Consider the following 16,854-nt stretch of genomic DNA (forward strand, 5'->3'; position numbering starts at 1 on the left):
AACACACAATTCTCCAACTTGGTGTAGAGGGAGTTTGCCCGTAACAGGTTGAAGACTTTGCAAACATCTCTCCGGTGGGAGTCAATATCTGGAGAGTAGATGAGACTATCATCCAGATAGACTACGACCGAGGTGGTGAGCATATCCCGGAAGATATTGTTCACAAAGTCTTGGAAAATGGCTGGGGCATTACAGAGTCCGAAGGGCATCACCAGATATTCATAGTGCCCATCCCTGGTGTTAAATGCCGTCTTCCATTCGTCCCCCTCACGAAAGCGAATCAGGTTGTAAGCACCCCGCAGATCTACTTTAGTAAATAACCCTCGCTCACTGTAGCCTTTCAAAGAGCTCAGATATCAGAGGTAGTGGGTACTTATTCTTAACGGTGATGGTGTTAAGACCCCTGTAGTCTATGCATGGACGTAGTTCTCCACTCTTCTTCTGCACGAAGAAGAAACCAGCCCCAGCAGGTGACACTGACTTCCTAATGAATTCTCTTGCCAGATTCTCTCAGATGTACTTGGATATTGCCTCCATCTCCGGAAGAGATAACGGAGAGATTCGACTCTGGGGAGGCTCTGCACCAGGCAAGAGGTCAATAGGACAGTCATAGGGGTGGTGAGGCGGAAGGGTCTCTGCAGCCCTTTTGGAGAAAATGTCTGCATAGGGCCAATAGTGCTTGGGGAGAGAGGAAAGCTCTCCGGGTACCTCAGTTGTAGCAACCTGAACGCACTCCCTCTGACATCTGCCCTCACAGGATTTACTCCATCCCAGAATTCTCCCTGAGGACCACTCCATATGAGGAGAGTGGTAGCGTAGCCATGGTATCCCCAACAGGACCTCATCAATTCCCTCGGGAATGACTAGTAGGGAAATAATCTCCTGATGAGATGGAGACATGGAAAGAGTGAATGGAATGGTTTGGTGTGTAATCTATGAGGGTAGTGTCGACCCATTTACCACTCGAACGGTCACGGGTTTGACGAGCATCACCAGGGGTATTGCGTGTCGTTGGGCCATAATGATTGTGCAGTACTATAAGGGGCAGTGTCTGTATGGAGCATCTGTATGGGGCCATAACGATTGTGCAGTACCATAAGGGGCAGTGACTGTATGGAGCATCTCTATGGGGCCATAACGATTGTGCAGTACTATAAGGGGCAGTGACTGTATGGAGCATCTGTATGGGGCCATAATCATTGTGCAGCACTATAAGAGGCAGTGTCTGTAGGGAGCATCTGTATGGGGCCATAACGATTGTGCAGCACTATAAGGGGCAGTGACTGTATGGAGCATCTGTATGGGGCCATAATCATTGTGCAGCACTATAAGAGGCAGTGTCTGTAGGGAGCATCTGTATGGGGCCATAACGATTGTGCAGCACTATAAGGGGCAGTGACTGTATGGAGCATCTGTATGGGGCCATAATCATTGTGCAGCACTATAAGAGGCAGTGTCTGTAGGGAGCATCTGTATGGGGCCATAACGATTGTGCAGCACTATAAGGGGCAGTGACTGTATGGAGCATCTGTATGGGGCCATAACGATTGTGCAGCACTACAAGGGGCAGTGTCTGTATGGAGCATCTGTATGGGGCCATAACGATTGTGCAGCACTATAAGGGGCAGTGACTGTATGGAGCATCTGTATGGGGCCATAACGATTGTGCAGCACTACAAGGGGCAGTGTCTGTATGGAGTATCTGTATGGGGCCATAACGATTGTGCAGCACTATAAGGGGCAGTGTCTGTATGGAGCATCTGTATGGGGCCATAACGATTGTGCAGCACTATAAGGGGCTGTGTCTGTATGGAGCATCTGTATAGGGCCATAACGTTTGTGCAGCACTAAAAGGGGCAGTGTCTGTATGGAGCATCTGTATGGGGCCATAACGATTGTGAAGCACTATAAGGGGCAGTGACTGTATGGAGCATCTGTATGGGACCATAACGATTGTGCAGCACTATAAGGCGCTAGTGTCTGTATGGAGCATCTTATGGGGCCCTTATTACCCTTTATGCAGGATTATATGGGGCATATTTTAATATGGAGCATTTAATGGGGCCCATCAAACTTTATGGAGCATTATATGGGGCTCCTGATTCAATATGGATATTCAAAAACACTTAACCTACTGATGTCTCAATTAATTTTACTTTTATTGGTATCTATTTTTACTTTTGACATTTACCGGTAGCTACTGCATTTTCCACCCTAGGCTTATACTCGAGTCATTAAGTTTTCCCAGTTTTTTGTGGCAAAATTAGGGGGGTCGGCTTATACTCGGGTCGGCTTATACTCGAGTATATATGGTATATATGTTTGTCAATGACATATATACAATACAGACCAAAAGTTTGGACACACCTTCTCATTTAAAGATTTTTCTGTATTTTCATGACTCTGAAAATTGTACATTCACACTGAAGGCATCAAAACTATGAATTAATACATGTGGAATTATATACTTAACAAAAACGTGTGAAACAACTGAAATTATGCCTTATATTCTAGATTCTTCAAAGTAGCCACCTTTTGCTTTGATGACTGCTTTGCACACTCTTGGCATTCTCTTGATGATCTTCAAGAGGTAGTCACCGAGAATGTTTTCCACTTCACAGGGTGTACCCTGTCAGGTTTAATAAGTGGGATTTCTTGCCTTATAAATGGGGTTGGGACCATCAGTTGTGTTGTGCAGAAGTCTGGTGGATACACAGCTGATAGTCCTACTGAATAGACTGTTAGAATTTGTATTATGGCAAGAAAAGAGCAGCTAAGTAAACAAAAACGAGTGGCCCTCATTACTTTAAGAAATGAAGGTCAGTCAGTCCGAAAAATTGGGAAAACTTTGAAAGAGTCCCCAAGTGCAGTGGCAAAAACCATCAAACGCTACAAAGAAACTGGCTCACATGAGGACCGCCCCAGGAAAGGAAGACCAAGAGTCACCTCTGCTTCTGAGGATAAGTTTATCCAAGTCACCAGCCTCAGAAATCGCAGGTTAACAGCAGCTCAGATTAGAGACCAGGTCAATGCCACACAGAGTTCTAGCAGCAGACACATCTCTACAACAACTATTAAGAGGAGACTTTGTGCAGCAGACCTTCATGGTAAAATAGCTGCTTGGAAATAACTGCTAAGGACAGGAAACAAGCAGAAGAGACTTGTTTGGGCTAAAGAACACAAGGAATAGACATTAGACCAGTGGAAATCTGTGCTTTGGTTTGATGAGTCCAAATTTGAGATCTTTGGTTCCAACCACCGTGTCTTTGTGCGACTCAGAAAAGGTGAACGGATGGACTCTACATGCCTGGTTCCCACCGTGAAGCATGGAGGAGGTGTGATGGTGTGGGGGTGCTTTGTTGGTGACACTGTTGTTGATTTATTCAAAATTGAAGGCATACTGAACCAGCATGGCTACCACAGCATCTTGCAGTGGCATGCTATTCCATCCGGTTTGCGTTTAGTTGGACTATCATGTATTTTTCAACAGGACAATGACCCCAAACACACCTCCAGGCTGTGTAAGGGCTATTTGACCAAGAAGGATAGTGATGGGGTGCTACACCAGATGACCTGGCCTCTACAGTCACCAGAGCTGAACCCAATCGAGATGGTTTGGGGTGAGCTGGACCGCAGAGTGAAGGCAAAAGAGCCAACAAGTGCTAAGCATCTCTAGGAACTCCTTCAAGATTGTTGGAAGACCATTCCCAGTGACCTCTTGAAGCTCATCAAGAGAATGCCAAGAGTGGGCAAAGCAGTCATCAAAGAAAATGATGGCTACTTTGAAGTACCTTGAATATAAGACATATTTTCAGTTGTTTCACACTTTTTTGTTAAGTATATAATTCCACGTGTGTTAATTCATAGTTTTGATGCCTTCAGTGTGAATGTACAATTTTCAGAGTCATGAAAATACAGAAAAATCTTTAAATGAGAGGGTGTGTCCAAACGTTTGGTCTTTACTGTATATATATATTGTGAGATAGAACTCACTAACGGGTTGGGGAATACTCGCTTGGCAGCAGGATAAACATAGACAGGCATGGTTTTTCTCATAAACAGTCCATGTGGTTTACTATACACTCAGCATAAACTACTGTAGGCCATGTTACACATCACAGACCTCACATAGTCCTTACCACTTCAAAGTATACGGCTACATCTCGCTGACACTAAACATGCCGGATCTTACTTTGTCCTGTTGCCATGGGTGACCGCATCCCGCACAGTTGAATAGTTCATAGCACACAATAAGCACCAACAGTCTGTGGAGGTACCTTATGGGAGCTCCTGCTCCACCTGCTGACTCCTTGTCAGTCCTCTCTCCCTGGGAAAGCTGCCTTATGGGAATCACAAACTTGCCTGGAAGGCACACCTCAGTCAGTCCAGACCAACTGAAGGATGGTAGCTTCCCCATCGACTCTGCAGGTCCTTGACCTCACCTCGTGCTCTTCAGGAGTCCAGTCGTATTCCCAGGATCTCCCAACACAGGGCCACTCAGGATCACGGCCTCACCTGGTGCTATTCAGGGATCCGGTTCCCACTCTGGACCTCCCAACACCCAGGCCACTCAGGATCACGGCCTCACCAGGTTCTATTCAGGGATCCAGTCCCCACTCTGGAACTCCCAACATCCAGGCCTTTCCTTTTACAGGATCTTCCAGCCCAGAAGCATTCAGATCCATACACAGGAACCATACACAGGAACCCTGCAACCCACACCCTGGTCACATTATATACTTGTAACCACTCCCATAGAGGGGTGGTGTGTGTGTGTGTGTGGCTAGTCCGACCCGCCCAGCTCTCAGAACTAGCCTTGCCAGCCTCCTTCTAAAACAACACAATTTCGCACAGTTATGCCTGTCATTGCCATGCATTCCTATGGCCTCAATACGCCTCCATGCATATTCTGGGGAGACCAGTTTGTAACGCAGAGCCCCCAGTTTTGTATTTTCCCAAGGGTAACAGGAGAAATTGGACCCAAAAAGTTGTTGTCCAATTTGTCCTGAGCTCGGAAGGGAAGGAGCGCCATTTGGATTGCAGACTTAGATGGATTGGTCTGCAGGCTTCACATTGCATTTGCAGAGCCCCTGATGTACCTAAACAGTAGAAACCCCCACAAGTGACCCCATATTGGAAACTAGACCCCCCCAAGGAACTTATCTAGATGTGTTGTGAGAACTTTGAACCCTCAAGTGTTTCACTACAGTTTATAACACAGAGCTGTGAAAATAAAAAATCTTTTTTTTTCACAAAAAAATATTTTTTAGCCCCCAGTTTTGTACTTTCCTAAGGGTAACAGGAGAAATTGGACCCCAAAAATTGTTGTCCAATTTGTCCTGAGTACGCTGTTACCCCATATTTGGGGGGGAACCACCCTTTGGGCGCATGGCAGAGCTCGCAAGGGAAGGAGCGCTGTTTGGAATGCAGACTTAGATAGATTGGTCTCCGGGCATCACGTTGCATTTGCTGAGCCCCTGATGAACCTACACAGTAGAAACCCCCCACAAGTGCCCCCATATTGGAATCTAGACCCCCAAGGAACCTATCTAGATGTGTTGTGAGAGCTTTGAACCCCCAAGTGTTTCACTACAGTTTATAACACAGAGAATATAAAATCCTTTTTTTTCCGCAAAAATTATTTTTTAGCCCCCGGTTTTGTATTTTCCCAAGGGTAACAGGAGAAATTGTACCCCAAAAGGTGTTGTCCAATTTGTCCTGAGTACGCTGATACCCCATATGTTGGGGTAAACCCCAGTTTGGGTGCACAGGAGAGTTCAAAAGGGAAGGAGCACTGTTTTACTTTTTCAACGCAGAATTGGCTAGAAATTAGATTGGACGCCATGTCGCTTTTGGAGAACCCCTGATGTGCCTAAACAGTGGAAACCCCCAAATTCTAACCGAAACCCTAACCCAAACACACCCCTAACCCTAATCCCAACCCTAACCATAACTCTAACCTCACCCCTAACCTGAACATGCCCCTGGCCCTAATCCCAACCACACCCCTAACCCCAACACACCCCTAACCCTAATCCCAACCTTAATTCCAACCGTAAATGTAATCCAAACCCTAACTTTAGCCCCAACCCTAACCCTAACTGTAGCCCCAACCCTAATCCTAACTTTAGCCCCAACCCTAACCCTCATTTTATCCCAACCCTAACCCTAACTGTAGCCCCAACCCTAACTGTAGCCCCAACCCTAACTTTAGCCCCAACCTTTACCCTAACTTTAGCCCCAACCCTAAGCCTAACTTTAGCCCCAACCCTAACCCTGACCCTAACCCTAATGGGAAAATGGAAATAAATACATTTTTTAAAATTTTATTATTTTTCCCTAACTAAGGGGGTGATGAAGGGGGGCTTGATTTACTTTTATAGTGTTTTTTTTTTTGCGGATTTTTATGATTGGCAGCCGTCACACACTAAAGGACGCTTTTTATTGCAAAAATAGTTTTTGCGTCACCACATTTTGAGAGCTATAATTTTTCTATATTTTGGTCCACGGAGTCATGTGAGGTCTTGTTTTTTGCGGGACAAGTTGACATTTTTATTGGTACCATTTTTGGGCATGTGACATTTTTTGATCGCTTTTTATTCTAATTTTTGTGAGGCAGAATGACTAAAAACCAGCTATTCATGAATTTCTTTTGGGGGGGGCGTTTATACCGTTTCACGTTTGGTAAAATTGATAAAGCAGTTTTATTCTTCGGGTCAGTATGATTACAGCGATACCTGGAGGGCAAGCAAGTCCTCTCCAGAGGAAGACAAACTTCAGGATCTCAACAAACACTCCCCCTACACAAGAAACCACATCCTCTGCTAAAATGCAGAGCCTTCAGAGAGAATTCTCAAGGAGACCGCAAAGGTTTCCTCAAAGAAAACATGATACGTTTCAGATGCTGTGCAAGGACCTCACACTTCACCAAGAACTGTGAAACTAGTGTCAAATGCGAAGAATATGGTAGCGTGGAGCACAACACAGTCTTACACCCTGGACCACCCTCAGGGGTATCGTCACAAGTAGAAGAGCGTGGTGAAAGGCAGATGGGCACCGACGTAGACACCACAGTAGTCACTTCTCAGTGTACAGAGATCTGTAAGGAGCTTGTATCAGTAAGATCCTCCTCAAAGATCTGCCTTGTCAGAGTCTACCCAGCGAGCCACCAGGATAAGGCAATCAAGGTATATGCAGTCTTGGATGATCAGAGCAACAGGTCTCTAGCCAACTGCTTTCTCTTCAACACCTTCAACATTGCTGGCCCCGATTCTCCTTACTCCTTGAAGACATGTGCGGGTACTGTCGAGACGGGGAGAAAAGTAACTGGATTAAAGGTAGAATCTATAGACAGTCAAACCTGCATAGCCTTGCTATCAATACTGGAGTGCAACCAGATTCCTGACAATAGGTCCGAGATACCTACACTAGAGATAGCAGCTCACCATTCCCATCTGAAGCGTAGAGCCCATCTGATACCAGAACTGGATCAAGAAGGTCCGATTGTCTTACTCCTCGGAAGAGACATGCTATGAGTCCATAAAGCTAGAGGACAGATTAACAGCTTACATAATGCCCCATATACACAGAGACTTGAGATGGGATGGGTCATTGTAGGAGACATCTGTTTAGCCATCCTCAGTCAGCAGTATGCTCATAAATACTCTTGAAAATGAATGTCCGTCTCTCTTCCAGCCATGTAAGAGTAGCTTCCTGATAAAAGAGTTGTCACGCAATGCTCCTCTACCTTGTCTGTTGGCTGATCCTTCCTGTGAAGACCATGCATGTGATGGTGAAAAAGATCATATAGGGTGCACAGTTTTCCACAGAACAAGAGAAGACAGCAAGGTAGCAATGTCCGTAGAAGAAAAACTGTTTTTGGACATCATGGATCGAGAGATAGTAAGAGATGAGTCAAAGAGTTGGATAGCTCCTCTACCATTTAAAAACCAGAGGCAACACTTACCCAACAATAGAGAACTTGTCTACGGTTGATTTGTCTCCCTCAAATGCAAACTGCAGAAGGCATCTGAAATGAGAGAGCACTTCTTTGCCTTCATGGAGAGAATATTTCAGAATGGCCATGCAGAAATTGCACCTGTACTTCAAGATTCTGAGGAATGTTGGTATTTACCCATTTTCGGCATGCATCATCCTAAGAAACCTTGGTCAAATAAGAGTAGTATTTGACTCAAGCACCAGATATGAAGGTGTCTCACTAAACAACGTCTTTGTCTTGCCCAGACCTCAATAACAGACTACTAGGAGAACTTCTTCGCTTCCGCAGAGATGCAGTGGCATTTATGGCTGACATACAACAGATGTTTCATTGCTTCCTTGTCAAAAAAGAACATAGAAACTATTTGAAGTTCTTCTGGTACTGCGATAATGACCCCTACAAAGACATGGTGGAGTATCGGATGAAAGTACACATCTTCGGGAACAGCCCTTGCCCTGCTGTCGCCATCTAAGGCCTTAGACATTCAGCCAGAGAGGGTGAAGCAAAGTACTGGTCGGATGCTAGATCTTTTGTGGAGAAGGATTTCTACGTAGATGACTGCTTGAAATCCACACCAATGGATGAATCGGCAGTTAGTCTCCTAAAAAGGCACAACAAATGCTCGCTTTGTCCAATTTGAAGCTGCACCAAATCGCTTCCAGCAGCCTAAAAACGATGGCAGCTTTTCCCTCTCAAGATTACTCAACTTATCTGTCAGATTGCACACCGTGTCAACGTGTATGAAAGCAGAACAACTGGTTAACAGACGCGGGTGGCTGTTAAAGGCACTTGATGGCTGAATAAATCAGTCATCATGTGTGGGGAAAGATGCAAGCCCACATCAAAGGCAGGGACACAAACTTTGACGTAAATATACCTCATGAAGCAGTTGTGCCAGAAACACGTCAGGTTTCTTTTAATTCTGTTAACAAGGTTCAATAAATTGATGTTTTACCTGGATGGCCATGCTGGATTGAATCCTCCCTTTTCCACTGTGATGAAGCTTATTTGATTTCTATAACCTCTAAACTGTCAAAAGTGAAAAATGGCCAATACTAATGTGAGATAAACTAATATAGTGCACATAACCCTGTAAATGTCAGCTGTACCTTTACAGGAAACAGGCCTCAAGTTATGATCTGTGGTAATGGTGTAAAAGTGAGGTGCCAGCAGTAAATTTTTACATATCTTTACAGTCTTTCTGGCTCCCGGGATTTACTCCAGAATGTTACAGTATACTGTTTATTGCATTATTGGAAGCAATGAAAAAAAGCAATCTACAGCAGACGGGAGAGGCCCTACAGGCAATTACACTGCTTCTTATATGGCTAATCCCTCATTATGAAATGAGTGGCTTCTGAAGGTAATGAAGATGGTAGCAGATGAAGAACATTGGCACATAAGCAATGCAAGAAAAGAGAGACCAGAACATATAGGATAGTTAATTCATGTGTTGCAATAAAATCCATTGACTTTAAAGATTCGTTCTAAAGGAAGATATTTAGTCAAAGACAATAATGTACGATTTGGGTGGAATAAAGGATTCTACAAATATGATTTACTTCAGTATACATTACATGATAAAACATGATGGAATGTTAAAGTAGTTGAACTCTATCCTTGGAGCTGCCCAAAAGACCACACTAGGTAAATTAAAAAAGAGCAATAACATAATGCAGTCATTGGAAACAATCACTTTAGTACAGCATGACAGCGAGAATTTTCTTTTTATCCATTATCCTGAACATTTGCCTGAAAGGTGAAGGCTGCAATTTACATCTGTTTTTCACTGTAATATGTCCCCATAGAATTGTTAGGGACCCTACATTATTACTGTATCCCTCTGATTTCATATAGATGTAAGGAGAGTTTTTCCTCTTATATTCATTAAGAATCAGACAGGAAACAAACTGTGGCCTGAACTCTTAGATGGCATATTACCGTATATACTCGAGTATAAGCCGACCCGAGTATAAGCCGACCCCCCTAATTTTGCCACAAAAAACTGGGAAAACTTATTGACTCGAGTATAAGCCTAGGGTGGAATGCAGCATTTACCGGTGAATTTCAAAAATAAAAATAGATCATTATTTCCCCATAGCTGTGCCATATAGTGCTCTGCACCGTCCATTATTGTCCCATAGCTGTGCCCCATACAGTGCTCTGCACCGTTCATTATTTCCCCATAGCTGTGCCATATAGTGCTCTGCACCGTTCATTATTGTCCCATAGCTGTGCCCCATACAGTGCTCTGCACCGTTCATTATTTCCCTATAGCTGTGCCCCATATAGTGTTCTGCACCGTTCATTATTGTCCCATAGCTGTGCCCCATACAGTGCTCTGCACCGTTCATTATTTCCCTATAGCTGTGCCCCATATAGTGCTCTGCACCGTTCATAGTTCCCTATAGCTGTGCCCCATATAGTGCTCTGCACCGTTCATTATTTCCCTATAGCTGTGCCCCATACAGTGCTCTGCACCGTTCATTATTTCCCTATAGCTGTGCCTCATATAGTGCTCTGCACCGTTCATTATTGCCCTATAGCTGTGCCTCATATAGTGCTCTGCACCGTTCATGATTGTCCCATAGCTGTGTCCCATATAGTGCTCTGCACCGTTCATGATTGTCCCATAGCTGTGCCCCATATAGTGCTCTGCACCGTTCATAGTTCCCTATAGCTGTGCCCCATATAGTGCTCTGCACCGTTCATGATTGTCCCATAGCTGTGCCCCATATAGTGCTCTGCACCGTTCATAGTTCCCTATAGCTGTGCCCCATATAGTGCTCTGCACCGTTCATGATTGTCCCATAGCTGTGCCTCATATAGTGCTCTGCACCGTTCATAGTTCCCTATAGCTGTGCCCCAAATAGTGCTCTGCACCGTTCATTATTTCCCTATAGCTGTGCCCCATACAGTACTCTGCACCGTACATAGTTCCCTATAGCTGTGCCTCATATAGTGCTCTGCACCGTTCATAGTTCCCCATAGAAAGCTCTGCCATTGCCGCTGCTGCAGTAAAAAAAAAAAAAAAAAGCCATACTCACCTCTCTTGATTGCAGCTCCCGGCGTCTCGTTCCGGCGTCCGGTTCCGGCGTCTCTCTGCTCTGACTGATCAGGCAGGGGGCGCCGCGCACACTAAATGCGTCATCGCGCCCTCTGACCTGCACAGTCAGAGCGCAGACGCCGGGAAGATGGAGCGGCGCCCGGCGGCTGGAACGTGGACAGGTGAATATTACATACTTACCTGGTCCCGACGTCCGGCTCCCTCTGCCTGTCACAGCTGGTCTTCGGTGCCGCAGCCTCTTTCTCTATCAGCGGTCACCGTTACCGCTGATTAGAGAAATGAATAGGCGGCTCCACCCCTATGGGAGGTGGAGCCGCCTATTCATTTCTCTAATGAGCGGTCCCACGTGACCGCTGAAGAGGGGAAGAAGCTGCAGCACAGAAGACTGTGGGATGGCAGGGACAGCGCCAGGATCGCTGGGACTAGGTAAGTATGCCTCAGCGCCCTCACCCCCTCACCCGCCGACCCTGCCACCCACCTTGACTCGAGTATAAGCCGAGAGGGGCACTTTCAGCCCAAAAATTTGGGCTGAAAATCTCGGCTTATACTAGAGTATATACGGTACCTTGGCATTCTGCCATATACTTGCATGTTGCCATACAGATTCCCGAGCCCATACAGTAAATCCATAAAGTGCAGAGCTGAAAGCCTGGTGTCTAAGAGCGGCCGTATGAACCGAGGTAGGAGCACAACGCTAGGACTGGTTGTCGATCTACCTTACCTGAGCTTGAGAGCTGCATAGAAATATATGAATCTGTCACGCTCTGGACGGGGAGCTGCTGACGAGTCTGTCTATTGCGGTCCCAATTTATATGGCCGTCTGACTGCGCCCTAACACTGAGGGTAGGCTACCTGTATCTGCAAACAGGCTTTTCTCACAGGTCTGCAGGTCATTATCTGAATACTTTTATTTGTATTTTCTATCAGTCAAAGTGAATTATTTTTACCAACACAATACTTTAACATTACATGCCAAAACAAGCAACACTGAAGTTGAATATTTTCTATACTCATATTTTCACATGCCTGTTGTTTCTATCAATATTTTAGTTGATTCAGTCAAATTTAAAAGTCATATGCTTGACGATTAAGCAGATTTCAATAGCAGGTTATTACTATTTAACCTAAGGACAGCATAAGGTAGGGGTTAAAATACAGATTTCAAGATGCGGCAAATGTCAGACTGTGTGTTGTTTACCTACACTGAAGGTTTTATCACCTGGTGATCATCATTGCCCAGGCTACAGCTGCTACAGCAGCAGGTGCATTCTAGTCCAACTCCACCCCTCCTCTGTTAAGCAGCTCACTGTCAATAGACTATGTACATAGCCTGGTGTGGGTGGGGTTAGCTTTCTCAGCTCTGCTACATTCTAAATCTAGGATCTTGCATTGTGTAACAACTGCTACACCCAGTAAGCTAAGTAGAATCAGGGTCTCTTTGCCTACATCATACAGCTCTCACATGAGGTAGCAAAAAACTTGCTGGCAGATTCCCTTTAAGCAAAACTCGAATGATAATCGCAGTAATGCATCAATTTCCTTTTGCTAATTTTAGGAATATAAAACAGAAAAAGTAACAAATGGCAAACATATTCAGAACACCAATTAGTAAACAGAGCATGTAAAAATGATTCATTAGTAATTCTGAAGGGCTGGTGAATAATTACAAAGTGAAAAATGAGTTTCCCCTTTAAAGAAACGTGCAGCAGCAGAGAAAGTGTAATATATATAAGTCATATCAGAATAATAGATGGTATATTATATGAGTGTAATGATGACTATCAATATCTCTAAAGCCAAGTATTTTGTTTTGAGCTTTGGCAGATATTTGATCTTTAAACTTAGTTTAGAATTTCCAATACTAGTCAGATGTCTGCAAAGGTAAAGTCAAGTTACGTAGGATCCTCTTTTACTGCAATTACTGCTGCACGTCATTTGGGGTATATCTCTACTAGCTCTGCACATCTAGAGGCTGAATTTTTTTCCCATTCTTCTTTGCAAACTAGCTCTAGCTCAGTGAGATTGGATGGTGAGCATCTGACAACAGCAAGTCTTACCGCAGATTATCAATGGAATTTAGGCCTGGACTGTGACAGGGCTATTCACACATGAGTATGCTTTCATCTAAACCATTTAACTGAAGCTCTGCCAGTATGTTTAGGGTCATTGCCCTGCTGAAGGTTAGCCTATGCCTTAGTCTCGAGTCTTTTATTATTATTATTATTATTATTTATTGTTATAGCGCCATTTATTCCATGGCGCTTTCCATGTGAGGAGGGGTATACATAATAAAAACAAGTACAATAATCTTAAACAATACAAGTCATAACTGGTACAGGAGGAATGAGGACCCTGCCCGCGAAGGCTCACAATCTACACAGCCTCTAACTGGTTTTCCTCCAGGATTGCACTGTATTAAGCTGCATACATCTTTTCATCAACTACTGACCAGCTTCCCTGTCCTTTCCTTGCTGATGAAAAGCATCAGCATCCTCACAGCATGATGTTGCCACCACTATGTTTGACTATGGGGATGGTGTTCTCAGGGTGGTACGCAATGTTAGTTTTACACTACACATAGCGTTTTACCCCAAAAGTTCTACTTTGGACTCATCTAACCAGAGCACCTTCTTCCACTTGTTAGCACTGTCCTCTTCATGTCTTTTTGCAAAGTGCAAACAGAACTTCTTATGGCTTGCTTTCAAAAATAGCTTATTTCTTGCCACTCTTCCATAAATGCCATGTTTGTAAATTTGTGGAGCATGTGACTAACAGTTGTCTTGGGACAGAGTCTCTGATCTGAGCTGAGGATGTCCGCAGGAACTTCAGAGTGAACATGGGCCTACCAGCTGCTTTTCTAATTAGTGATCTCCTTGCTTGGGATGTCAGTTTAGGTGGATGGTCATGTCTTAGTTGGTTTGCATTTGTGCCATACTCCTTCCATTTTTTATAATGGATTGAACAGTGCTCTGTAAGATGTTCAGAGTTTGGCCTATTTTTTCTAGCCTAACTCTTCTTTACTCTTCTGCACAACTTTATCCTTGACCTGTATGGTGTGTTCCTTGGATTTCCTGATGATGCTTGGTCCCTAATATTCTCAAACACACCTCTGAGGCCTTGCCAGAAAAGCTGTAGTTACCGGAAGAATAAATTACACTCAGGTGGATTCAGTTTACTAATTATTGGATTTCTGGAGGCAATTGGTCAGTCAAGATTTTATATAGTGATATCATACTACAAAGGAATGAATACAAATGTATGTCACTATTTCCTTATTTTTCAGACCCTAAGATGCCCTGGATCTTAAGACGCACCCTAATTTTTAGGCGTGGAAAATAGGAAAAAAAAAGATTTTTGTAAGATGGGCGTCCATCTTATAGTCCGAATTTAAGGTATCTAAGGCTACGTTCACATTAGCGTCGCGTCGCCGTTGCGTCGGCGACGCAGCGGCGACGCACGGAAAAACGCGCGCAAACGCGCGCAAAAACGCGCGCGTTTTGCGACGCGTGCGTCGTTTTTGACGAAAATCGGACGCACAGAAAATGCTACATGTAGCGTTTTCTTGCGTCCGACGCTAGCGTCGGAAACGACGCATGTGGCGAAAAACGCCACCAAAACAACGCACGCGTCCCCTATGTTAAACATAGGGGCGCGTCGCCGCTGCGTCGCCGCTGCGTCGCCGACGCAACGGCGACGCGACGCTAATGTGAACGTAGCCTTACTTGGACGGTGGAGTGGGGTCACAGGAGGCATAGTCGCTGCTTCAGGAAGATGGTGGCGGCATGAAAAGGGCAATGCTTCGGGCCCTGGGTGAGAGGAGGGGGTATCCCAGTGGTGTAATGCTGCGGGCTCAGTGTCAGCAATGAGGCACAGCAAAGTGTGTTGTGTGGAGCAGGGTCCCTTCCTCAGGAAGCCAGCGTGGCAGAAGTGTGGCGATGCTGTGGCCTGGTGTCTGCGTTGAGTAGAGCCGAGTGCATCATTGTTTTGTTGAAGGTGTGTGTGCAGATCTCAAACTGCGCATGTGCGGTCTCCAGTAGCCATTTCCCTGAAGCCCACAGCCTTAGGAATATGACCGCTATAGGCGGTGCCTGCGCAGATTGAGATCTCAGCTAGATCACGTTGCTAGAGGTGGACCGTGGCTTCAGGAAAATGGCTGCCGGGAACACCAGGCCGCAGTATCGCCACACTTCTGCAGCTACCAGCACCCTGGGGAATGGACCCTGCTCCACCACCACCGGAACTCCCCGGTAAGACTGCATTTGGACTATAATACGCACCCCCTATTTTCCTCCCAAATTTGGGGGGGGGAGTGCTTCTTATAGTCCGAGAAATATGGTATATTTGTTAAATAATTTTAAAACCATATATCATTTCCTTTACGCTTAGCAAATACTTGCTAGTTTGTGTTGGTAAATCACATAAAATCCCAATAAAATAAACTTAAGTTTGTGGGTATAAAGTGAAAAAAAAATTGGAAAAGTTCACAAGGTATGAATATTTTTTCACGTACATGCGGTTCAACCTAAGGGCAGAATGATCATTTACAAAGTTCCATTGCCTGTTCTCTTCATCCATACTTCACTTGACTATATGTTTCTTCCTCCTTGGTGTTCTGACATCTTTCCTGCCTTAAATTGATCCCATTATCTTTTTTCCTAGTAAAGCTCTTCCTGTTTCCTAAACCTTTTTAGCCATATCAGCTTTGTTGTCTTCTGGATGCAGTAATGACCCGGCAGACTTCAGCATTGAATCAACTCATTTGGCTTTATTAAGCTGTGACTGATTTCTGGCAATACAATTCACATTTTATTAAAGGGAATCAGTCACCTTATTTTTCGCATATAAGCTGCGACCCCTGCCATTAGGGGCTTATCTACATCATTCTGTAATGCTGTTAATAAGCCCCTGATGTAACCTGAAAGATAAGAAAAACAGGTTAGATTATACTCACCCAGGGGCGGTCCCAGTTCGGTTCGGGTCCGATGGGCGTCGCAGGTCCGGGTCTGGCACCTCCCATCTTCATGCGATGATATCCTCTTCCTTGCTTCTGTCGCGGCCCCTCTATGATCTTTCCCGGCGCCTGCACACTGCAGTACTTTGCTCTGAGGGCAGAGAATTACGCCTGCACCGGAGCCGCGACAGAAGCAAGGGAGAGGACGTCATCGTATGAAGATGGGAGGTGCCAGACCCGGACCTGCGACACCCATCGGACCCAAACTGAACCGGGACCGCCCCTGGGTGAGTATAATCTAACTTGTTTTTCTTATCTTTCAGGTTACATCGGGGCTTATCTACAGCATAATCTATAGTGAAATATCAAATGTACTACACATAATGCCTTTTATTGCATATAGATAGCTTTTTTACATGGTGGACAGTGTTTTTTCTCAAAATCTAGAACGGCTCTAACTAGTGTAAGGAAAAAAGGGACAATGTCTGCGAAAACAATTCACTCACTCGTTGGCGGTAGTGCTTCCCTGCTTGGTCTCAGGACGTTGCCAGTGTTCACATGAGCATCCAAATATAGATGACGGAGTCCGGCATCTAGATAAAACATTCAATTTAATTAAAGTGCATAAAATTCCAAGGTCCACAAAGACAGCAGTGGGCTAGGCATCGCCGCGTTCATGGTTCAGGCGCCACTCACCTCCTAATCATGGCAATTAGGCTGGCGCAGGTGCTGCTAAAATACACTTGAGATCATGTTAAAATGACATCATCAAAGCTGCATGCTTGTTAACTAATTCTATGCCTCATGTCAGGAAGCCATTGGTACTATGGATATTGA

The 16,854-nt window shown here is 44.8% G+C and overlaps 1 protein-coding gene across 1 annotated transcript in view; it reads right to left on the reverse strand.

Moving 5' to 3' along the window:
* CPO (carboxypeptidase O) overlaps nucleotides 1–16,638 on the reverse strand; it is a 600,072-nt gene extending 583,434 nt beyond the window's left edge. Inside the window, exon 1 of the mRNA XM_069733693.1 lies at nucleotides 16,524–16,638. Within this exon, the coding sequence (XP_069589794.1) occupies nucleotides 16,524–16,623 (100 nt within the window). The 5' untranslated portion in view covers nucleotides 16,624–16,638. The remainder of the gene's footprint in view (nucleotides 1–16,523) is intronic.
* Nucleotides 16,639–16,854: the final 216 nt, after the last annotated feature.

The sequence above is a fragment of the Ranitomeya imitator genome, chromosome 7 (assembly GCF_032444005.1).
Source record: "Ranitomeya imitator isolate aRanImi1 chromosome 7, aRanImi1.pri, whole genome shotgun sequence".
NCBI classification, from domain to species: domain Eukaryota; kingdom Metazoa; phylum Chordata; class Amphibia; order Anura; family Dendrobatidae; genus Ranitomeya; species Ranitomeya imitator.